The 18,813-nt window shown below is 42.9% G+C and overlaps 1 protein-coding gene across 1 annotated transcript; it reads left to right on the top strand.

Annotated features, from left to right (window-relative positions):
* Positions 1–7,034: 7,034 nt before the first annotated feature.
* LOC146968525 (NLR family CARD domain-containing protein 3-like) lies at positions 7,035–13,732 on the top strand. Its single transcript, XM_085759255.1, has 7 exons — positions 7,035–7,250; positions 8,263–8,406; positions 8,481–8,537; positions 8,774–8,880; positions 8,966–9,390; positions 9,517–11,315; positions 13,400–13,732. Exons 2-7 carry the CDS (start codon positions 8,279–8,281, stop codon positions 13,539–13,541), a joined length of 2,658 nt encoding a protein of 885 aa, XP_085615381.1. The 5' UTR covers positions 7,035–7,250; positions 8,263–8,278; the 3' UTR covers positions 13,542–13,732.
* Positions 13,733–18,813: the final 5,081 nt, after the last annotated feature.

The raw sequence follows: 18,813 nt of genomic DNA, 5'->3' as shown, positions 1-18,813 counted from the left end.
AGATATAACTATTTAAGACTTATATTAACACAAATATATCACTTACTTCTGCTTTAAAAGTTCCAATCACAGTCAGAACATTGACCGTGGACAATACAAAACAGTCAGGCATCAAGGAATTAAATAAACAAGTATGAGACATAAAGTGGATGAAGTGCATAAGTCATTACATAGGTAACATAAATATAATAAAATAAATTAAATTAAATAAAAGGAAGAAAGAAAATGGCAGGACATATTATATTTCTCCAAATATTTCTTCAATTATGTTAACAGTGTGTATACATTTTTTATTATCAATTCTTTTAATACATTCAAGGTAGTTCTTGAAATCAATTTCAAAAACAGGAAAGAAAGGTCGACCTTTGGAAAATTTGGTTTTATGTATGTGGAATTTTGCAATTAGAATAATCAGATTAATTAAGTGCTGCATTTTCCTATCTTTATTATTATAGTATAACAGTATATCTTTGGCATTCAAATTAATTGGTGTCTAAGGCTGCAGTGACATCACAGCCTCTCTCTCTCTGACGCACCGTGCTGCAGCCCCGCCCAGTGAGAGACAGAGAGGCGGCGTTGAGGTCAACACACACACACACACACACACAGTAGTACCGCATATTACCAGGAAATGCAGATGTAGCACTGAAGTCAAGCCAGCCCACACGTTGTTTTAAGGTGCGCGCATATACGGCACATTACGGCAAGAGCGAGAAAGTGCCCGTAAAATGAAAGTATATGCGCGCACCTTAAAACAAGTGTGAGCTGGCTTGACTTCAGTGATGTAGCCTAGATAACTATGGCATTTTTACACCGCCATTGTTTTTTTGTTTTGTTTTTTTACATCCCCATGCACAACAGGAATGTATTTATTTATTTAGACTATTGGGGAAAAAAACACATAAAAATGGAACTCTTTAATACGAGGCAAGAAGGGCAGGGGCTCCAACCCCTTGGGCTCTGTGTGTGCACATGCCTGCGCTCCAGAAAGTCTGGTGGTGCAAAGCTGGTGCAAAGGCGCAGAGCAGAGGTGACTCAGGGAATCTGGGGACTTATGAGAATAACACGATAGTCACAGTGTGAACAGCTCATACAGAGATGAGCAAACAGTTTCAGTTTCCGAGTCCTACGCCGATTTTCAGCCGTGAGACGCCAGGTAGAAGACAGAGAGCCTCCGTTCTCACTCACAATTACTCCGGAGCTTTTTTTTTTACTGAAGGTGTAAATGCAGCACAGCCACGGGAGAAATCCTGCTTAGTTCATCTTTATATCTGCATGCTGAGGCTGAATACAGACAGTCTCCTCCTCCCCTCCCCTCCCCAAGTCTGAGTCATCGACCAGTCCAGACCCATATATACCAATGAATGACATCATCATCCATACTGAGCTTTAAACAGAGGACGAGCCCAGTGAAAGAAGCTGGTAAGTTTCATTTTATTTACATTAAGCTATATTAACAATATCGTAGCCTACCGTTGTTGTTGTTGTTGTTGTTTTGACACCGACTGGCATCATCAGGCGCGTGTGTACAGCAGCGAACATCAATAATATGTTTATCGATACGGGATTTTAAATGAAAGTCCGTCTCCGACCATAAACAATACGCCAGTCTGGATATTCTAGTAGTTAATTACTTTAGACTGTAGCCTATGTGACGTGATGTTGTGTTTATTATCAACACTGGATCAACTTTGTAAGATGAAGACATTCTTTCTCTTTCTCTTTCTGTTATAATGAATGGATGGACTGGAGGATATTCTGATGATATAATAACTATAATTTCAGCATATGATCACAGGTCTATATATATCCTATGTGTTTATATGTGACTATATATGAAACTAACAGCAGTGGGAGGTGATGAGTAGGTGCTGGTTGTTGCCCAGGTACAGGACAAACAAACGCTGTAAAGCCCGTTGACGTGGAGATTGTAACCATGGAAATTGAAAACAGGCCTGAGATCTGCTGCTTTGTTCTACTGTAATTAACATCAGTGTTATTAGATGTCTAGTCTCTATAACTCAATAACACTGATGCCACCAGTATTAGATTTAGATTGTCTCTTCCTGCTCCATCTCATCTCATCTCTGACCCCCCGTGACTCTGTCTCTGCCTCTTAAATTAAACTTGAACCGTTCCCTCTCTGCTCTGTTTGTGCAGCGTCTTATTGCAAAAACTTCTGTTGTGAAATGAAGCTAGAAGTTAAAAATGAACACGAGGAAGAGAGGCAGGCGGCTCGGGGAGATTATTAATGGTCTTTAGATGCAGCGGTGAGACAGACAGACAGAGAGCGCTGAGAAACTCTGTCTTTCAGTCAGGGGTCTGTAAGAGAGAGACCACCGTATGAGTCTAAAAACACTTTACAGGAAGTAAAGACGCGGGGTGGAGGTGGGAGTTTACAGCTCTAACCATCACAGTCAAAGCTTTACCTTAAATACACTGCAGCGTTTCCCGCCAAGACCCCCAAGGTGCGTTAGACCACAAGCTTCAAAGAAGTTACAGGCAGTTTAGCGCCAAGTGTCAGGGACTGTGAAGACAGATGGTTTCAAGACCTTTTGGGTCATTGATGCTTGGAAGTAAAGTGACAGAAAAGCCAACAGAGGAGGGATGAGGGATCCCTCACCCAGGACGGGCAGACGTGCAATAGCCTAGATGTTGTTACAGACAAGAAAACAGTTTACAACATGGAATATGGGAAAACATGGAAATGGTTCAACATTTTGGCAAATTGACCCGTTGCCATAATCCCTATAGTCTTAGCAGTAGGTTTGTTACCTTTAAAGCAGAAGTAAGTGGTCCGGTCGTTTTGGCTAATGCTGCGTTCCAGGCAGGCTTTTGAAATCGTAAATTACAGCTTCAAGTCACAACTTACGACTCGTGAACTCGTACCAGATCGAACTGGTACCACTTCACAGGTCGGAAAAATACGAGCGTCCCTTGGCTGCACACACAGCCCTGCATGCCGTTCTCTCTCCTCATTGGATAAAAACTGTAGGATACGATAAATGTTTTCTCCTCGGCTCAGAGCAGAGCAGAGTGACTGACAGACCCGTGTTTCAGACCAAACACTCTATGTAAGTGAAGACTTTTATTAACACAAATATTCCACTTACTTCTGCTTTAAGTTTTTCTCAATTGCTAAAACACTAAACCCTGTTGTCTGAACCAAATCCTCAGTGTCCTGAACCCATTTATTGAATTGGCCGACCTTTTGTCAGAAACTTAAGCATTTCTCCCCAAGTTAGACACAATTCTCACCCACTAAAACACATTTTGCAATGTGATGCACTTGTATTGCAAAATAGTAAGTACAGGAAGTAAAAGTGAAATTCAATTATGAGAAATAGATGACAGACTGGTTTACTGTAACAGCAGCGGAAAGGGAGAGGAGAGGAGGAGAGAAGAAGGAAACGTGAGAGAAAGAGGAGAGGAGAGTAGCGGACAGGAGAGGAGAGGAGAGAGAAGAGGAGAGGAGAGGAGAGGAGAGGAGAGGAGAGAGAAGAGGAGAGGAGAGGAGAGGAGAGGAGAGGAGAGGAGAGGAGAGGAGAGGAGAGGAGAGGAGAGGAGAGGAGAGGAGAGGAGAGGAGAGAGAAGAGGAGAGGAGAGGAGAGGAGAGGAGAGGAGAGGAGAGGGGAGGGGAGGGGAGAGGAGAGGAGAGGAGAGGAGAGGAGAGGAGAGGAGAGGAGAGGAGAGGAGAGGAGAGGAGAGGAGGGGAGGGGAGGGGAGGGGAGAGGAGAGGAGAGGAGAGGAGAGGAGAGGAGAGGAGAGGAGAGGAGAGGAGAGGGCTCCATGTAACCAGATGTGTCCCCCAGCAGTCTAAGTCTACAGCAGCGTAGCTATGAAATGGTTCAGAGCTCTGTAGTTAGAGTGTCTGCCTCTCTGACCCATGGAGAGATCTGGTTCCACAGCTAAAGTGGGAGAGATGTGCTCTCCAAACACCTCAGTTTTATCTGAATTCAGTAGCAAGAAGTTAGAGGACATCCAGGATTTAATGTCTTTCAGACAGTCTTGCAGATTGATAAGGCACCGGCTTCTGTCTCTATTGATAAGTAAAGCTGAGTATGACTCACTTAACAATGAAAATGAAAAAAAAGTGTTTCCCGGATGATATTCCCTAATGGGATATTTACACAGCTAACCGTCGTATTTAACATCAGGAAAAAGAGAGCGTGTTGTTGAGACAAAGACAGGAAACTGACTCTTAGTGGAGCGTCTTGTTTCTAAACCGTCTTTGGTCAGAGTGGAGCTCAGACTCATTTGTTCGGCCTAACTTAAAGGTTGAATATGTAGAATATTTATTAAAAGCTATATTTTTTCAAAAATAATACATCCAGGGGGCGTTTAGAGGGGTACAGAATGAAAGTATTGCTTTTCCATAAAAACATTTTTTAGTCTGAATTATTTTTTTTGACGGGCTCGACAACTTTCTGTCAACGTTGTGTTTACATTCGTACCTGCCTGTAGCCGACATGTGGCTCAGTTCTCCGCTGTTTTCCTGCCTCCTCCCGGTCGTATGCGTTTGTTTCCCACCAAGCCTTTTTAATAATCAATCGGTGGATCAATGGATTATCATATACATGTTAGGATGGGTGTATTTGTGTAGTCTTATCTGTCATAAACACTGTTGCGGACTCTCGGTGCCACCGAGCTCCTTTTTTTTCCCAACTTGACGAGAGCAGTGACAGCGGAGGCTCTGAGCAGCAGCGGTGCCTCCACTCTCCCTGTAACACGCTACAAGTCATTTATTATGCTGTTAATGACGGTAAAAATGAAACATAAGGTAAATATCCTGCATAGTTCTCCACCTCTGCTGTCCTCTGATCAAGGCGGAGTCCCTAGCAACGGCCCGTTTTACCTAGCAACGGCCCGTTTTATCTAGCAACTGCTGGAATTCTTTTTCTGTTGTTGTTCTGGTAATCTTACATATTCAACCTTTAAGTGCTTGGTCATGTTTAACCTTTAAAAACTCCTACGCGTTTTGGCATAACAAGCCTTCGTTAGGGATTAAAACCAGTCAAATGTTTGCAGTCTGCAGTTTAAGCTTGTTTCTTGGTGTTTCATAACCGAGTCATGGTGGTTGTGGTGTCATGAGACAGCTGCATGATGATTATAGCCAACAAATATGAATAGCCTAAACCTTTTTATTCCACAGCTCTGTCTCTGTGCAGGTCTCTACTTTTATAGCCCATCTCTATATTAACACTGTGTTAATTTGGGTGCTGTCTGCATGTGGTGAACCAACATTTGTTCTTTTTAAGCTACATAGTTTTTATGTTGATAAGACGATAATGGAGATGTTTTACTTTGCTTTTCTTAAATTTGTTCTTTCTGTTTATTGAAAAAAGAAAAGAAGAGGCCGCACACTTAAGCTCCCTTTAATGTGCTGCTTTTATTTAGCACCACTTCTTTCTGTTTATTATAATTTGTTCAGACTCCTTAGTGTTGTGGTTAGGGCTTTTGCTTTTGCTTTCCTTTAATGATGCATATATTGTATTTATGTTGTTATTGTCATTTAATTTAATTTAATTTCCTTTATTTGTTTAAGAGGGACAGTGTACATCAATGAACATTTTAAAAGAATAAAATGTAAATGCACCCAATTATAGCCAGAAGGCTAATTTCCGTTGGCAGTCCCCCTGCCTGATGGAGCATGGCAGTAAAACATAAAACAAAGGTATATAAAAAGTTACATTAAGACACATTAAGACAGATATCACAGATCGCTACACAACAATACACCTATCCCCCACCCCTCCGACCCACATGCACGTACGCACCTATAACACTTAACACATTACAGTTTCAAATATACATTAACAGGTAACAGTACCACAGTATCAGTACGCAGTACCACAGTATCAGTACACAGTTACACAGTGTTGGTACATTAAAAGTGATCACATGCCTGGTTGGCTCTAAGCCATAACTTCAGGCGGCCCTTAAAAGTAGACAGAGTAGGGCACTCCTTTGTGGACAAAGGTAGTGTGTTCCAAACCGTAGCTCCCATCGTAGACAGGGCATTTCGACCGAAAGAGGTCTTCCTGTACGGAACCACACAGTCCCTGTTAGTGATTGACCTGGTGGTCCTTGTTTGTTTAAATGCAATAAACTCTTTAAGTGGAGATGGCGCCAGGCCATGAAGTACTTTATATATTAGGCATGCAGAGGAGAATTTACAAAAATTAGGAAAACTCAGCAATTTATATTTCACTAGAATATTACAATGATGGTAAGATACCGTTTTTTTGTCTAAGATTTTGAGTGCTTTTTTGTACAGAAGCTCAACTGGTTTCACGATAGTAGATCCGGTCATAGACCAGCTGGTGATACAGTAGCTTAAATGAGAAAAAATCATAGAGTGCAGAAACATCAAAGCGGCTGCTTGTGACAACGAACCTCTGATTTGCTTAAAGTTGCTAAGGTGATATTTAATTTTTTTTGATAACGTTTTAACATGATTTTTAAATGAAAGTTTAGAGTCTATAACCACACTTAAATATTTGAATTCACTAACAACCTCCAACTCGTCAGTACCCAAAAAAACACCTGAGCGAGAAGGCATGGAAGAAGCAGATTGCTTCGACAGAAATAGACAAACAGTTTTTTTTGCATTCAGAATAAGACATGAACTTGTAAGCCATGTTTGTATGTGTGTAAGTGCTGTAGAAAGCACCCGTGCTGCCTCCTCAGGATTTTTAGCTTTAGTAAAAATTACCGCATCATCAGCATAGAGCTGAACGTCCACATTTAGACAGAAATCGGGTAAATCATTAATATACAATGTGAATAAAATGGGCCCCAGTATGGACCCTTGGGGGACCCCTACTGGACAACCCAAAAAAGAGGAGCTGGCACCGGCCACCACAGTTCGTTGTTCTCATGTGAACTACTGCTGCATAACCAAATTAAAGGTAAAGCTAGTTTAAATGTCCCTGAACAGCTGAGTTGTGACGTGCACGTCCATGACTCAGCACACGATTCAGCTGCCTGAACCAGTGAGCTGTCTCAATCAAGTACAAAGAGACTCAGTGTTATGTTTAGTGCCTGACACAGAATGGAGGAGAAGCTGTTCTTACAAGAAACTGAGGTGGGAGAGTTTGTGCTGTGGTAAACCAACATCTTGTCTTTCATTTTCTCTTTTCTTTTCACACATAGGTAGGTGTACCTACTACCTTCACATCAACACGTCAGTCGGAGACTTAACATAAATGAAGCATTTACTGGGAACCCGACAGACTGAGGCTCCTATGGTGAGTTCAGGTTCTCCTACATCCTCATTGTAAAGAGGAATCAGCCGTGTTGTTTCTTTTTTGTTTTTACTCATTTCTTTTCCAAAATGCACACGTTCATGTTATCAACCGAGCAGCAGCACCACCACCAAACAGCTGATCGATCAATAATCTTGACAAATAGCTGATCACTCAGTCAGTATACAACGTTTCTAAGGGTTCCATGTATAATCTTTACATATGTACTTGTGTATTTTATTTCATATAAGTATAGAAATGCAACATCTGTTCATTTATATCACATATGTGTTGTTCACTGCCTTTGTAGTCACACCAGGGAACAACTAAAGCATATCAGGCAGGTAACTGAAGGGAAGTACTGTAGTAATGGTCAGTTGTAACACTTCCTATTTCTCAGGGACTCGGGAACAAGTTAGTAGCTCAGTTTAGTGCTATTTCTATATGTGAGGAAGTAGCACCCTGTGCCAGACACAGTTTTAGAAGGAAAAAACGTGTTTTGAGGTAAGAGAGGTTTTTTTTTTCATCATTTATTTTTGTGATTGCATTGCCTGTTTTGTCGTTAAACTTATCAAACTTATATCATGGTTATTGTGTATATATGTACAGTAGATGGTGCTAATGTTTTAGTTGTCATCTCAGCTGTAAGGTGAGCTAGTGTATTTATATGTTTTCTTTGAATTTCAGTGGCCCAGGTCCCCAAAGAGAATGATGGAAGGGTTATAGGGTTAGGGTTAGGATCAGTAACAGTAACTAACATACTTGAGACAGGAGATGGAAAATGGTTCGTTCTCTGATGAAAGAGCAGAAAGAAACAAAGAAACAAGAGGCGTCACAAAGTTTCCACTGTTTTCAACCCAGAGATGCAGATGTAGAGGAAATGTCACAGACCAGCTGACACCAGGGGAAAAGTGAAGAAGCAGTGATTTCCCATCTTTGTTTTTGTGAAATCAGCACAGAAGCCAAATATCTGACGCTCTGTGGAAACTGTTGGTGACTGATCTCTTGTTTTCAGAGAAACAGAAGAGGTGATGAAGATGGATGTTTGTGCGGAGAACAGACCTGTGTCTCCAGGACCTTCTCATATTTCGCTGCGGAGTGACTGGTCCATGGGGTTCCCTCTAAACTTCTCAAAGGATCAAGTGGCTCCATCCACAGGGTAAGACAGCTGCTCACTGTGAAGTAAATAACAGACACGTTGTTCATCTTCTCATGTTGAACTGTGATTTTCAGCAGGAGGAAGCAGCTGGTGTCTGGAGGTCGGTCCACAACCGAGGACCGGAGGACAAAGTAAGAAGTTTATTACACTGTTTCCTGTAAGAACAAAAGATGAGAGCAGAAGATATGAAAGAAAGAAACAGATTAGAAAAGGAAACGGGAAATGTTTAAGTTATTACAATCCAGCCTGAGGAGAACACAAACTTTAGGTCATTGACTTCCTGTCACATTGAGGACTTTGACGAATGAATCCGGTCTGAGCTCATAGAAAGTGTGTTTGTTTGACCAAACTACCGTCATTCTCTCAGAAACAGGACGACTGTTCGTGTTGGTAAAGGTTTAATCAGAGGACAAGAGTCAAACTCCTCAGGAGCCAGTGGACTACAGGGATCCAGTCAGACCAGACCTGTAGAAGGTAAGACCAGTCAACCTAAACCAAAGTCTTGGAGCTACTCTACAAAACATATGTTTGAGTCACTGATTGTTTTTTTTTTTTGAAGTGAGTGAACTTCAGCAGAATTTAGATGAATATAAGCTCAGTCTGAGGAGCAGATGTGAAAGAGTGACTGAAGGAACTGAGGGAACAGGAAGTAAAACCAGAGGACAAACAGGAAGTGGAACAGGAAGTGGAACCCTCCTCAACAGGATCTACACTGAGCTCTACATCACAGAGGGACAGAGTGAAGAGGTCAATACCCAACATGAGGTGAGACAGCTGGAGACATCGCTCAACAAGAAGACCCTCAATGACACTCCAATCAAATGCAACAACATCTTTAAAGACTCACCTGTCCAACAGAGAGAGGACGTCTCTACGGTCTCACCCGTCCATCAGAGAGAAGATGTCTCTACGGTCTCACCTGTCCAACAGAGAGAGGACGTCTCTACGGTCTCACCTGTCCAACAGAGAGAGGACGTCTCTACGGTCTCACCCATCCAACAGAGAGAAGATGTCTCTACGGTCTCACCTGTCCAACAGGGAGAGGACGTCTCTACAGTCTCACCCGTCCAACAGAGAGAGGACGTCTCTACGGTCTCACCTGTCCAACAGGGAGAGGACGTCTCTACAGTCTCACCCGTCCAACAGAGAGAGGACGTCTCTACGGTCTCACCTGACCGACAGAGAGAGGACGTCTCTACGGTCTCACCTGACCGACAGAGAGAGGACGTCTCTACGGTCTCACCCGTCCGACAGAGAGAGGACGTCTCTACGGTCTCACCTGTCCAACAGAGAGAGGACGTCTCTACGGTCTCACCCGTCCAACAGAGAGAGGACGTCTCTATGGTCTCACCCGTCCAACAGAGAGAGGACGTCTCTAGAGTCTCACCTGTCCAACAGAGACCCATCAGAGTGGTTCTGACCAACGGCGTCGCTGGCGTTGGAAAAACCTTCTCGGTGCAGAAGTTCACTCTGGACTGGGCCGAGGGCTTGGAGAACCAAGATGTCAGTCTGCTGGTTCTGCTTTCGTTCAGGGAGCTGAACCTGATCAGAGATCAGCGGTTGAGTCTTCTCAGGCTGCTCCATGTTTTCCATCCAACATTACAGAAGGTGACAGCAGAGCAGCTGGCTGTCTGTAAACTTCTCTTCATCTTTGACGGCCTGGATGAAAGCCGACTGTCACTGGACTTCAACAACAGGGAGGTTGTGTCTGATGTCACACAGATGTCATCAGTCAACGTGCTGCTGACAAACCTCATCCAGGGGAATCTGCTTCCCTCGGCTCTGGTCTGGATCACCTCCAGACCTGCAGCAGCCAATCAGATCCCTCCTACATGTGTCGACAGGGTAACAGAGGTCCGAGGCTTCACTGACGCCCAGATGGAGGAGTACTTCAGGAGGAGGTCCAGTGATGAAGATCTGTCCAGAAGAATCATCTCACACATCAAGACGTCCAGGACCCTCCACATCATGTGTCAAGTCCCAGTCTTCTGCTGGATCAGTGCTACAGTTCTGGAGCACATGTTGACCACAGACCAGAGAAGAGAGCTGCCCAAGACCACGACTGACCTGTTCTCACACTTCCTGCTGGTCCAGACAAAGAGGAAGAAGAACAAGTATGGTGAAGGACATGAGACGAGTCCACAAGAGCTGATGGAGGCCGACAGGGAAGTTCTTCTGAAGCTGGGGAGGCTGGCGTTGGAACAGCTGGAGGAAGGAAACATCATGTTCTACCAAGAAGACCTGGAGCAGCATGGCCTTACTGTCAAAGAAGCCGTGGTGAACTCGGGACTTTGTACTGAGATCTTCGGAAGAGAGTCTGTGATCCTCCAGAAAACAGGCTACTGCTTCATTCACCTGAGCATTCAAGAGTTTCTAGCAGCGGTATATGCTTTTTACTGTTACACCAACAAGGACGAGACACTGGAGACTTTCCTGGGAACTCCCTGGAGTCAGTTTAGGAGCTGTAAGTCGTTGGATATGTTCTTGAGGAAAGTGGTAGATCAGTCATTATTGAGCAGGAATGGCCACCTGGATCTGTTTGTCCGCTTCCTTCATGGTCTTTCGTTGGAGTCAAATAACAGACTCTTAGGAGGTCTGCTTGGTCGGTCAGAGCACCGTCCAGAAATCATCCAGAAAGCAATTGAAAACCTTAAGGAGATAAGAACCTACAACATCCCTCCTGAAAGAAGCAAGAATCTCTTCCACTGTCTGATGGAGATAGGTGACAACTCAGTTCCTCCGGAGACACGAGAGTCCTTGAAGGCAGACGACAGAATAGAAACTCTATTATCCGAGGTCCACTGCTTCCTGCTGCAGACCTCCAAGGAAGTTCTGGACACAGTGGACATGAGGACAAACAGAAGATCAGAGGAGGAGCCAGAGGCTGAGAGGAACTCCATAAAAACACGGTAAGTCCAGGACCAGTATTCAGTCCACACAGGGTCTTCCACCTAATAGAGGTTAGACCTCCTGTTGGTGTGATGGGGAGGCCAGAGAAGACCCTTTTGTGCAATGTATTCTGGGTGTTTTGAAGGCAATTAATTATGTGCTCAGAATTGGTCCAAGCACTAATGCTCAACAAGTTATTGATATCACACTGAGCTTCAGCTTGAAACCAACTCCATGTATTTTACGGATGTACTGAATCCAGGATTTGGTTTCTGATTTGGCCGAATTTGAGGCTTTTTGATGAGGTTCTGTTTCTACCAAACCTGAGAACATCAACTGAACCGAACCCTACGCTTGCCCTACACATGTCGACATTTGTCAAATTATATATCAAAACATGCATCTTGATCGGGATCAGTGTGCAATTACTTTTCTCAACAGTTTACGAATTTTTCGCGACGTTGCGAAAAACTGCGCAAAATTTTGCATTGAAGTCAATGGGACGGGCGGAAAAAAGTCTTGTGTATTGGCGCATTATTCCACGTATTGATAGGTATTATAGTTTTTGATCAATCCCTGATCAATGACCATGATCACTTTTGGAGAAATTATGAGATTATAATGGGTGTGTATTGCACAGAATGTTTGTGTCAGAGTGCGTGACATCATCGGTTAGAGTGGGAGAGAGCCCAGAAAAACTCCAGATTTTTTCTCTTTCCACACTCGGCCCGGACACAATTTACACTCTACACTCTAATTTTTTCAAAAATTTGTAGACAAACTTGTTCTGTCTCTCACCATGTGCTCAAAATATCAGAGAGACTTACAGAATTTGAATTATCAGCCTCTGAGTGCGGCCACGTCTGTCTCTGCTCCTCATTGACTCCAATACAAAGATTTTCTGACAGAAGCAGAACGGACCGATGTTTTAAAACTGCCAGCGTCTCCAAAATATTTACTGTAGAAACACCAAATCGTACCGCATTTTTCAGGAAGTCCTTAGAGCAATGTGATCTGTGTTTTGTTCTGATAGGAGTTACCGTTTTGTCACCGTAAGCCTAAATGCGAGACCAGTGCAGAGGCAGAAAATCGCTCTTTTTCTCAACGTTTCTGTCTGTCTCAGCCTGGGGGGCCCCTATCGCCGTGGTAACCACCTCAAGTTGCCGTGGTAACCTCTGTGATTCTCAGGCCAGAGCTCGTTAACTTCATAAACAATCCACCTGGCGCTCGTTTAAATGTTTATAAACACAGACACAGCTAAGTGAGACTGACACAGGATGCAGCTCATAACATGTGTCTACTATAAGTCAGTCATACACACACACACACACACACACACACACAAACACACACACACACACACACACACACACACACACACACACACACACACACACACACACACACACACACACACACAGACTCTAGAACCAGCTTCATGTGATTACAGTTACAGACACACAGACAGACACAAGATGATTGTGTCTGTCTGATCAGCTCTGTCTTGACCTTAAAATCGTGGGTTTGATTCCCATGTTGACAGAGATGGCACAACCGGCCGTAGCTCCCGTGGCCCTCTCAAAATTTCCCAGAGGAAATTTTCTTGTTTTCTTTCTTGTTTTGAATGAGAATTGGTTAATGTTCTCTGAGCGTGAGCATTAATTCTGTTCAAATTCAAAATAGTGGTGAAAGTTATTGCCCATTGTTTACAGTTAGAATGAAACACTTCTGAGTGATGTTGGTTACTGCATATATGCTGTGTTTACTGTCTGGGCCAATTATGAGATTAGGATTTGGTATTCGGTCCGAATTTGGCCGAATCTTTAAACAGTGGATTCAGTATTGGGCAGAACGCCAAAAATCAGGATTCGGGACATCCCTTATCTATGTAGACCAACTGGTGCCTTAACGGTCAAAAGAAATATGGACATAATTAACTGTTAGTTGAAATAAAAGTCTACTTAGTGAAATTGGATACACGTTTCAGACAAACTGTTCACAACCTGTTTTGTTTGATGCACTAACCACAACATGATGTTTGTTTATTTAGTTGTTTTGAGTAGATGATTGTTTCCTCTAACTGTTTCTTCTGTTCTACACTCAGACTGGGTTTCTGCAGATTGACAGCAGTTGTATCGTTCCCGCCTTGGCTCCGCACTCAAACACCGCCCATGTGGTCCAAAGTGAAGCTGCTGTCAGCTGGATTGGACAGTCTACAATTCACCAGTGTAGCCTGGACTCTGTGAGGTCAAAGGTGACGGGAACCACTGAGACAGCCGCTCATTGTCATGCTTGTAAGGACTGATACTATTTTAGTGCTAGCTGCCTGCATGTTCATCACCAGATAATCGTGGGTAACTTAGAAGTCGTAATAATTAGAACTTGTGCGTTCAAACTTCAAACTTTATTTATTACCTTTCATACGTATAAAAATGCAACTCAAAGTGCTTTAGTGTACAAATGATGTTGACTGTTTGTATGAAACTTGTTTTAGCATTACCAGAGCCTTTCTGCTGCATATATATTTATTTATTTATTTTTTTAACTTTGTGGATTTTTTCTTCTTCTTTGTAAAACAAGAAAAATAAGGTAATAACTAATAAACATAAGCAGTCATTTTGATTGGACAGTTCATGGTTTAGATTAATGAGAAATGTTGTTGCCATGGATTTTAAAATGTGTGTCAATGTACATTGTCCCTGTTAAGTTACAATTGACTATGTCATGTTCTGTTGGGTACTCTTATTGTGAAAAGCCCGAAAGAGGATGTAAGGGGGGGACTAAGCGGATGTATGTAAAGCTTTACGGAAGTTGTTGTTGTGGAGTTTTTTTGGCGGCGGTGAAGTAAAGTGGTCGCTATCAAACAGAAGAAGTCGTTTCGTTCTTGTTTATCATGGTAGCAGAGGATGGTTAGCAACTACAGAGTCCCGCCGAGCTTCGACGAAGGGAAGTCGTTTGAAAGCTGGAAGAATGAAGTCGCCATTTGGACTAGAGTTACGGATCTGGAAAAGAGCAAGCAAGCGCTTGCTGTGGTTTTGGCGCTGTCCGGGAGAGCGCGAGAGACGGCGATGGAAATACCGGTAGATGACCTAGATAAAGACTCCGGTATGGAAACGCTACTTGCAAAGCTTGACAACTTGTTTCTTAAGGAAGAAAAAGACCTAATCTACGAAGCGTATTCAAACTTTGACAAGGTTACGAGAGACAGTAGTGTGTCAATGTCGGACTATATAATTGATTTTGAGCAACGGTACTCCAGGATGCGCAAATACAAGATGGAGCTTCCCGACGCAGTGCTAGCTTTTAAACTGCTGGATACTGCATGTCTAGAAATGAAAGATCGACAGCTAGCTCTGACAGCATGCACAGATCTGACATTTGCATCAATGAAGTCAGCATTAAAGAGGATATTTGGAGGAAAAGTCTCTACATCCTGCATGGGAATAAACCAAGAAACTGCATACATTACTGAACAGAGACGACAAAGGGGCAAGTCAGGCCCACAAAAGGATCACAGCAAAACACCATTGCCTGGCACAAATCCACTGGACAGGTATGGTCGCAGATCAAAATGTGCTGTCTGTCAATCCACATTTCACTGGGCCAAGGACTGTCCACACCGAGGTGAGCAGGTCAAACTCACAGAAGAGAGTAGCACAAATGAAGTTGAGGAATGTAACATTACTCTATACACAGAAGAGTCACCCACTGAAGCAGAAATCTTTATGACAGAGTGTTTTGGTTCAGCAATTATTGACACAGCATGCACTCGAACTGTATGTGGACAGGAGTGGCTGGATAACTATGCCACTGGGTTAAGCAAGAATAAACTAGATGACTTGACAAAAACAGAAGAACCAAGTTGTAGGCCATTCAGATTTGGTGATGGAAAAGTAGTGTATTCCACTAAAAAGTTAAAAATTCCTGCAAAAATTGGACAGACCAATTGCCACATTGAAACAGATGTAGTCCCAGCCAACATACCACTGCTTCTGAGCAAAGCTTCCATGAAAAGAGCAGGGACAGTTCTGGACATGGAAAACGACAAAGCAGTGATGTTCAACAAACCTGTAAAACTGGACTTTACAAGCTCTGGTCATTACTGCGTGAACATAATGGACAACAAAACCAAGGGACATGAAGAAAATCAGTGTGAGAATGAAATACTGATCATCTCGGAGGAAATGAACACATCTGAAAAAAAGAAGATTTTGCTGAAGCTTCACAAGCAATTTGGTCATGCTTCTGCAGAGAGACTTCAGAGACTCCTAAAAAGCTCAGGTAACAAAGATACAGAATGCAACAATCTTCTGGAAAAAATTGTGAGTGAATGTGAACTGTGTCAAAGGTACAGTAAAACTACACCAAGGCCTGCTGTTGGTCTACCACTCGCATCTCAGTACAATGAGACTGTAGCAGTAGATCTCCACGAACTTAAACCAGGTGTGTGGTATTTACACATTATTGACCAGTTTACACGGTTCAGTGCGGGCAGCGTTCTGACTACAAAGAAATCCTCTGAGATAGTGAAACATTTTGTCCATGATTGGATAAGTGTGCATGGTCCACCTCAGAAATTATTCAGTGATAATGGAGGGGAGTTTAATAATGAGGAAGTGAGAGACATGGCGGAAAATTTTAACATAGAAATAAAGACAACAGCTGCTTACAGTCCATGGAGTAATGGACTTTTGGAGCGACATAACCAAACACTCTCAGAGATCATAATGAAGGTGAAGTCGAGCAATGGCTGTGACTGGAGCACAGCTATGGACTGGGCTCTAATGGCTAAAAACACCATGCAAAGTGTCCATGGCTACAGTCCTCATCAGTTAGTCTTTGGACAAAATCCCAACCTGCCGTCTATACTAACTGATAAACCCCCAGCTCTAGAGGGCACAACTAAAAGTGAGTGGGTGGCAAAACACATCTCTGCCTTACATGCATCGAGAAAGGCATTTACAGAAGCAGAATGTTCGGAGAGAATACGGAGAGCACTGCGAAAACAAATCCGGCATACAGATGAAAAATATGAAACCGGAGACAAAGTTTATTACAAGCGAGTGGACTGTCAAGAATGGAAAGGACCAGGAGTTGTAATTGGTCAGGATGGTGCAGTGGTCTTTGTCAGACATGGTGGAACCTGCGTTAGGGTACATCGTCTCAGACTAAAAAAAGAGAACACAGAAAATGTGGATCAACATGTCACAAGAGTTGATTATGAAGATGATACAAACTTTGAGCGAGTACAGAACACTGTTGACAATAACACAACAGACACTGATGACACTGTACCTGAAATGCAACAAAGTACGAGTCAAATGGAGCCTACAGCAATGTCCACTAGGGTGCAGGAAGAACCAGAACACCACACGCGTGACACTACAGCGGCACAGACTGCTGTAGAGAAGGAAAAAGATACTAACCTGAAAATGGGACAAATTGTGACATACAGGGACAAAGATGGAGGGACTTTACACACAGCTAAGGTCTTAGGCCGAGCAGGAAAAGCTAAAGGTAAATACAGAAACTGGTTTAATTTACAATTTATTGAACCAACTGTTGATGCAGGCACCACAGGAGCGGTTGATATGTCAGATGTGGAGGATCTTCAGGTGGAAATGAACATTACTGACGCAAACGCTACAGACGACCATGATGATGTTTTTGTAACAAAAGATGTATCATTTAACTTGGCAAAACATGAAGAGATAAAGAACTGGACTAACAACAATGTGTTTGAGGAAGTCAAAGATGAGGGACAAAAGTGTATTTCCACCAGATGGGTGTGCACTCTCAAAGACACAAGCAAAGGACAAATACCCAAAGCACGACTTGTTGCTCGAGGCTTTGAGGAGTTAGAAGTATCAGAGCTGCAAAAGGACTCACCCACATGTGCTTCTGAGTCTCTTCGGCTCCTTCTCGCAGTTATTTGTCAAAGACAGTGGACACTTCATTCTATGGACATAAAGTCTGCTTTCCTACAAGGTATGGCACTATCACGAGACATTTACATTAAACCACCTCCTGAGGCTAAGAGTGAAGGAACATTGTGGAAGCTAAAGAAATGTGTGTATGGTCTTGCAGATGCTTCCTTATACTGGTACAACAGAGTTAAAGAAATAGTGCTAACAGCAGGAGGTAAAATGTCAAAAGTTGATCCAGCTGTTTTCTACTGGCTGGATCACGACTGTGCTGTAACTGGTGTTCTTGCCTGTCACGTTGATGACTTCATATGGGGGGGCACACAAAGTTTTTCCACAACTGTGATACCTCAGCTCAGATCTGCATTCTTGGTTGGTCGAGAGGAACATGAAAAATTCTGCTATGTGGGAATAGACTTTGTAACAGTCGGCAGAAAAGTGCATATACACCAAGAGAACTATATCAAGCATATGCAGCCTATACACATGGATCCCTCAAGAGCTGTAGAACAAGACTCATCTCTCAGTGAACAAGAAAAAGCCCAACTCAGGTCCAAAATAGGCCAAATTCTATGGGTAGCAAGACAGAGCAGACCAGATGTGATGTTTGATGCCAGCAACCTTGCATCAGGCCTAAAAGGTGCAACTGTTCAGACTATTCATGAAGCAAACAGAATAATATGCAAGCTTAAGTCGAAGAAGGTGGTTCTGAACTTTCAACACCTAGGAAGTGACAACGGCTTGAAGATGATTGTGTACAGTGATGCTTCATTCGGAAATCTCTCTGATGGAGGCACACAAGGAGGACACCTTATTCTCCTGATGGGGAAGCATGGGGACTTCTCACCTCTCTCTTGGCAGTCGAGGAGAGTCAAGAGGATTGTGCGTAGTACACTTGCGGGTGAAACATTGGCAATGTCAGATGGGATTGATAATGCCATCTTTCTGTCGACACTCTTCTCAGAACTTACTACTGGAGATGCTAAAAACACTGTACCAGTAATCTGCATCACAGACAATCACTCACTGGCTGATGCACTGAAGTCAACAAAGTCAGTCACCGAGAAAAGACTTCGACTAGAAATGAGCAGCATCAAAGAACTCATACAAGCCCAAAAGGTTCAGCGGATCCTTTGGTGCAACACGGAAGAGCAGCTTGCAGACTGTCTCACAAAGAAGGGAGCTTCAGCTCTGAAGTTACTCAAAGTACTAAGTGATGGACAGTATAAATTGTGTTAAAGAACAAAACTTGTGAGTTGTTATTAGTTCACACATATGATATGTATATATACTGTATGTGTACATAAATATGTTATTGGTTGTTAATACTGCTATATTCATATACAGGTTTTGTGGAAAAAAAAAAAGAGAACAGTGAGTTTGTTAAGTTACAATTGACTATGTCATGTTCTGTTGGGTACTCTTATTGTGAAAAGCCCGAAAGAGGATGTAAGGGGGGGACTAAGCGGATGTATGTAAAGCTTTACGGAAGTTGTTGTTGTGGAGTTTTTTTGGCGGCGGTGAAGTAAAGTGGTCGCTATCAAACAGAAGAAGTCGTTTCGTTCTTGTTTATCAGTCCCTCTCCATCAAATAA

This window comes from Trachurus japonicus, chromosome 18 (assembly GCF_045865225.1).
Source record: "Trachurus japonicus isolate A0001 chromosome 18, Traja_1.0".
Lineage (NCBI taxonomy): Eukaryota > Metazoa > Chordata > Actinopteri > Carangiformes > Carangidae > Trachurus > Trachurus japonicus.
This window is presented reverse-complemented; position numbering and strand designations above follow the sequence as displayed.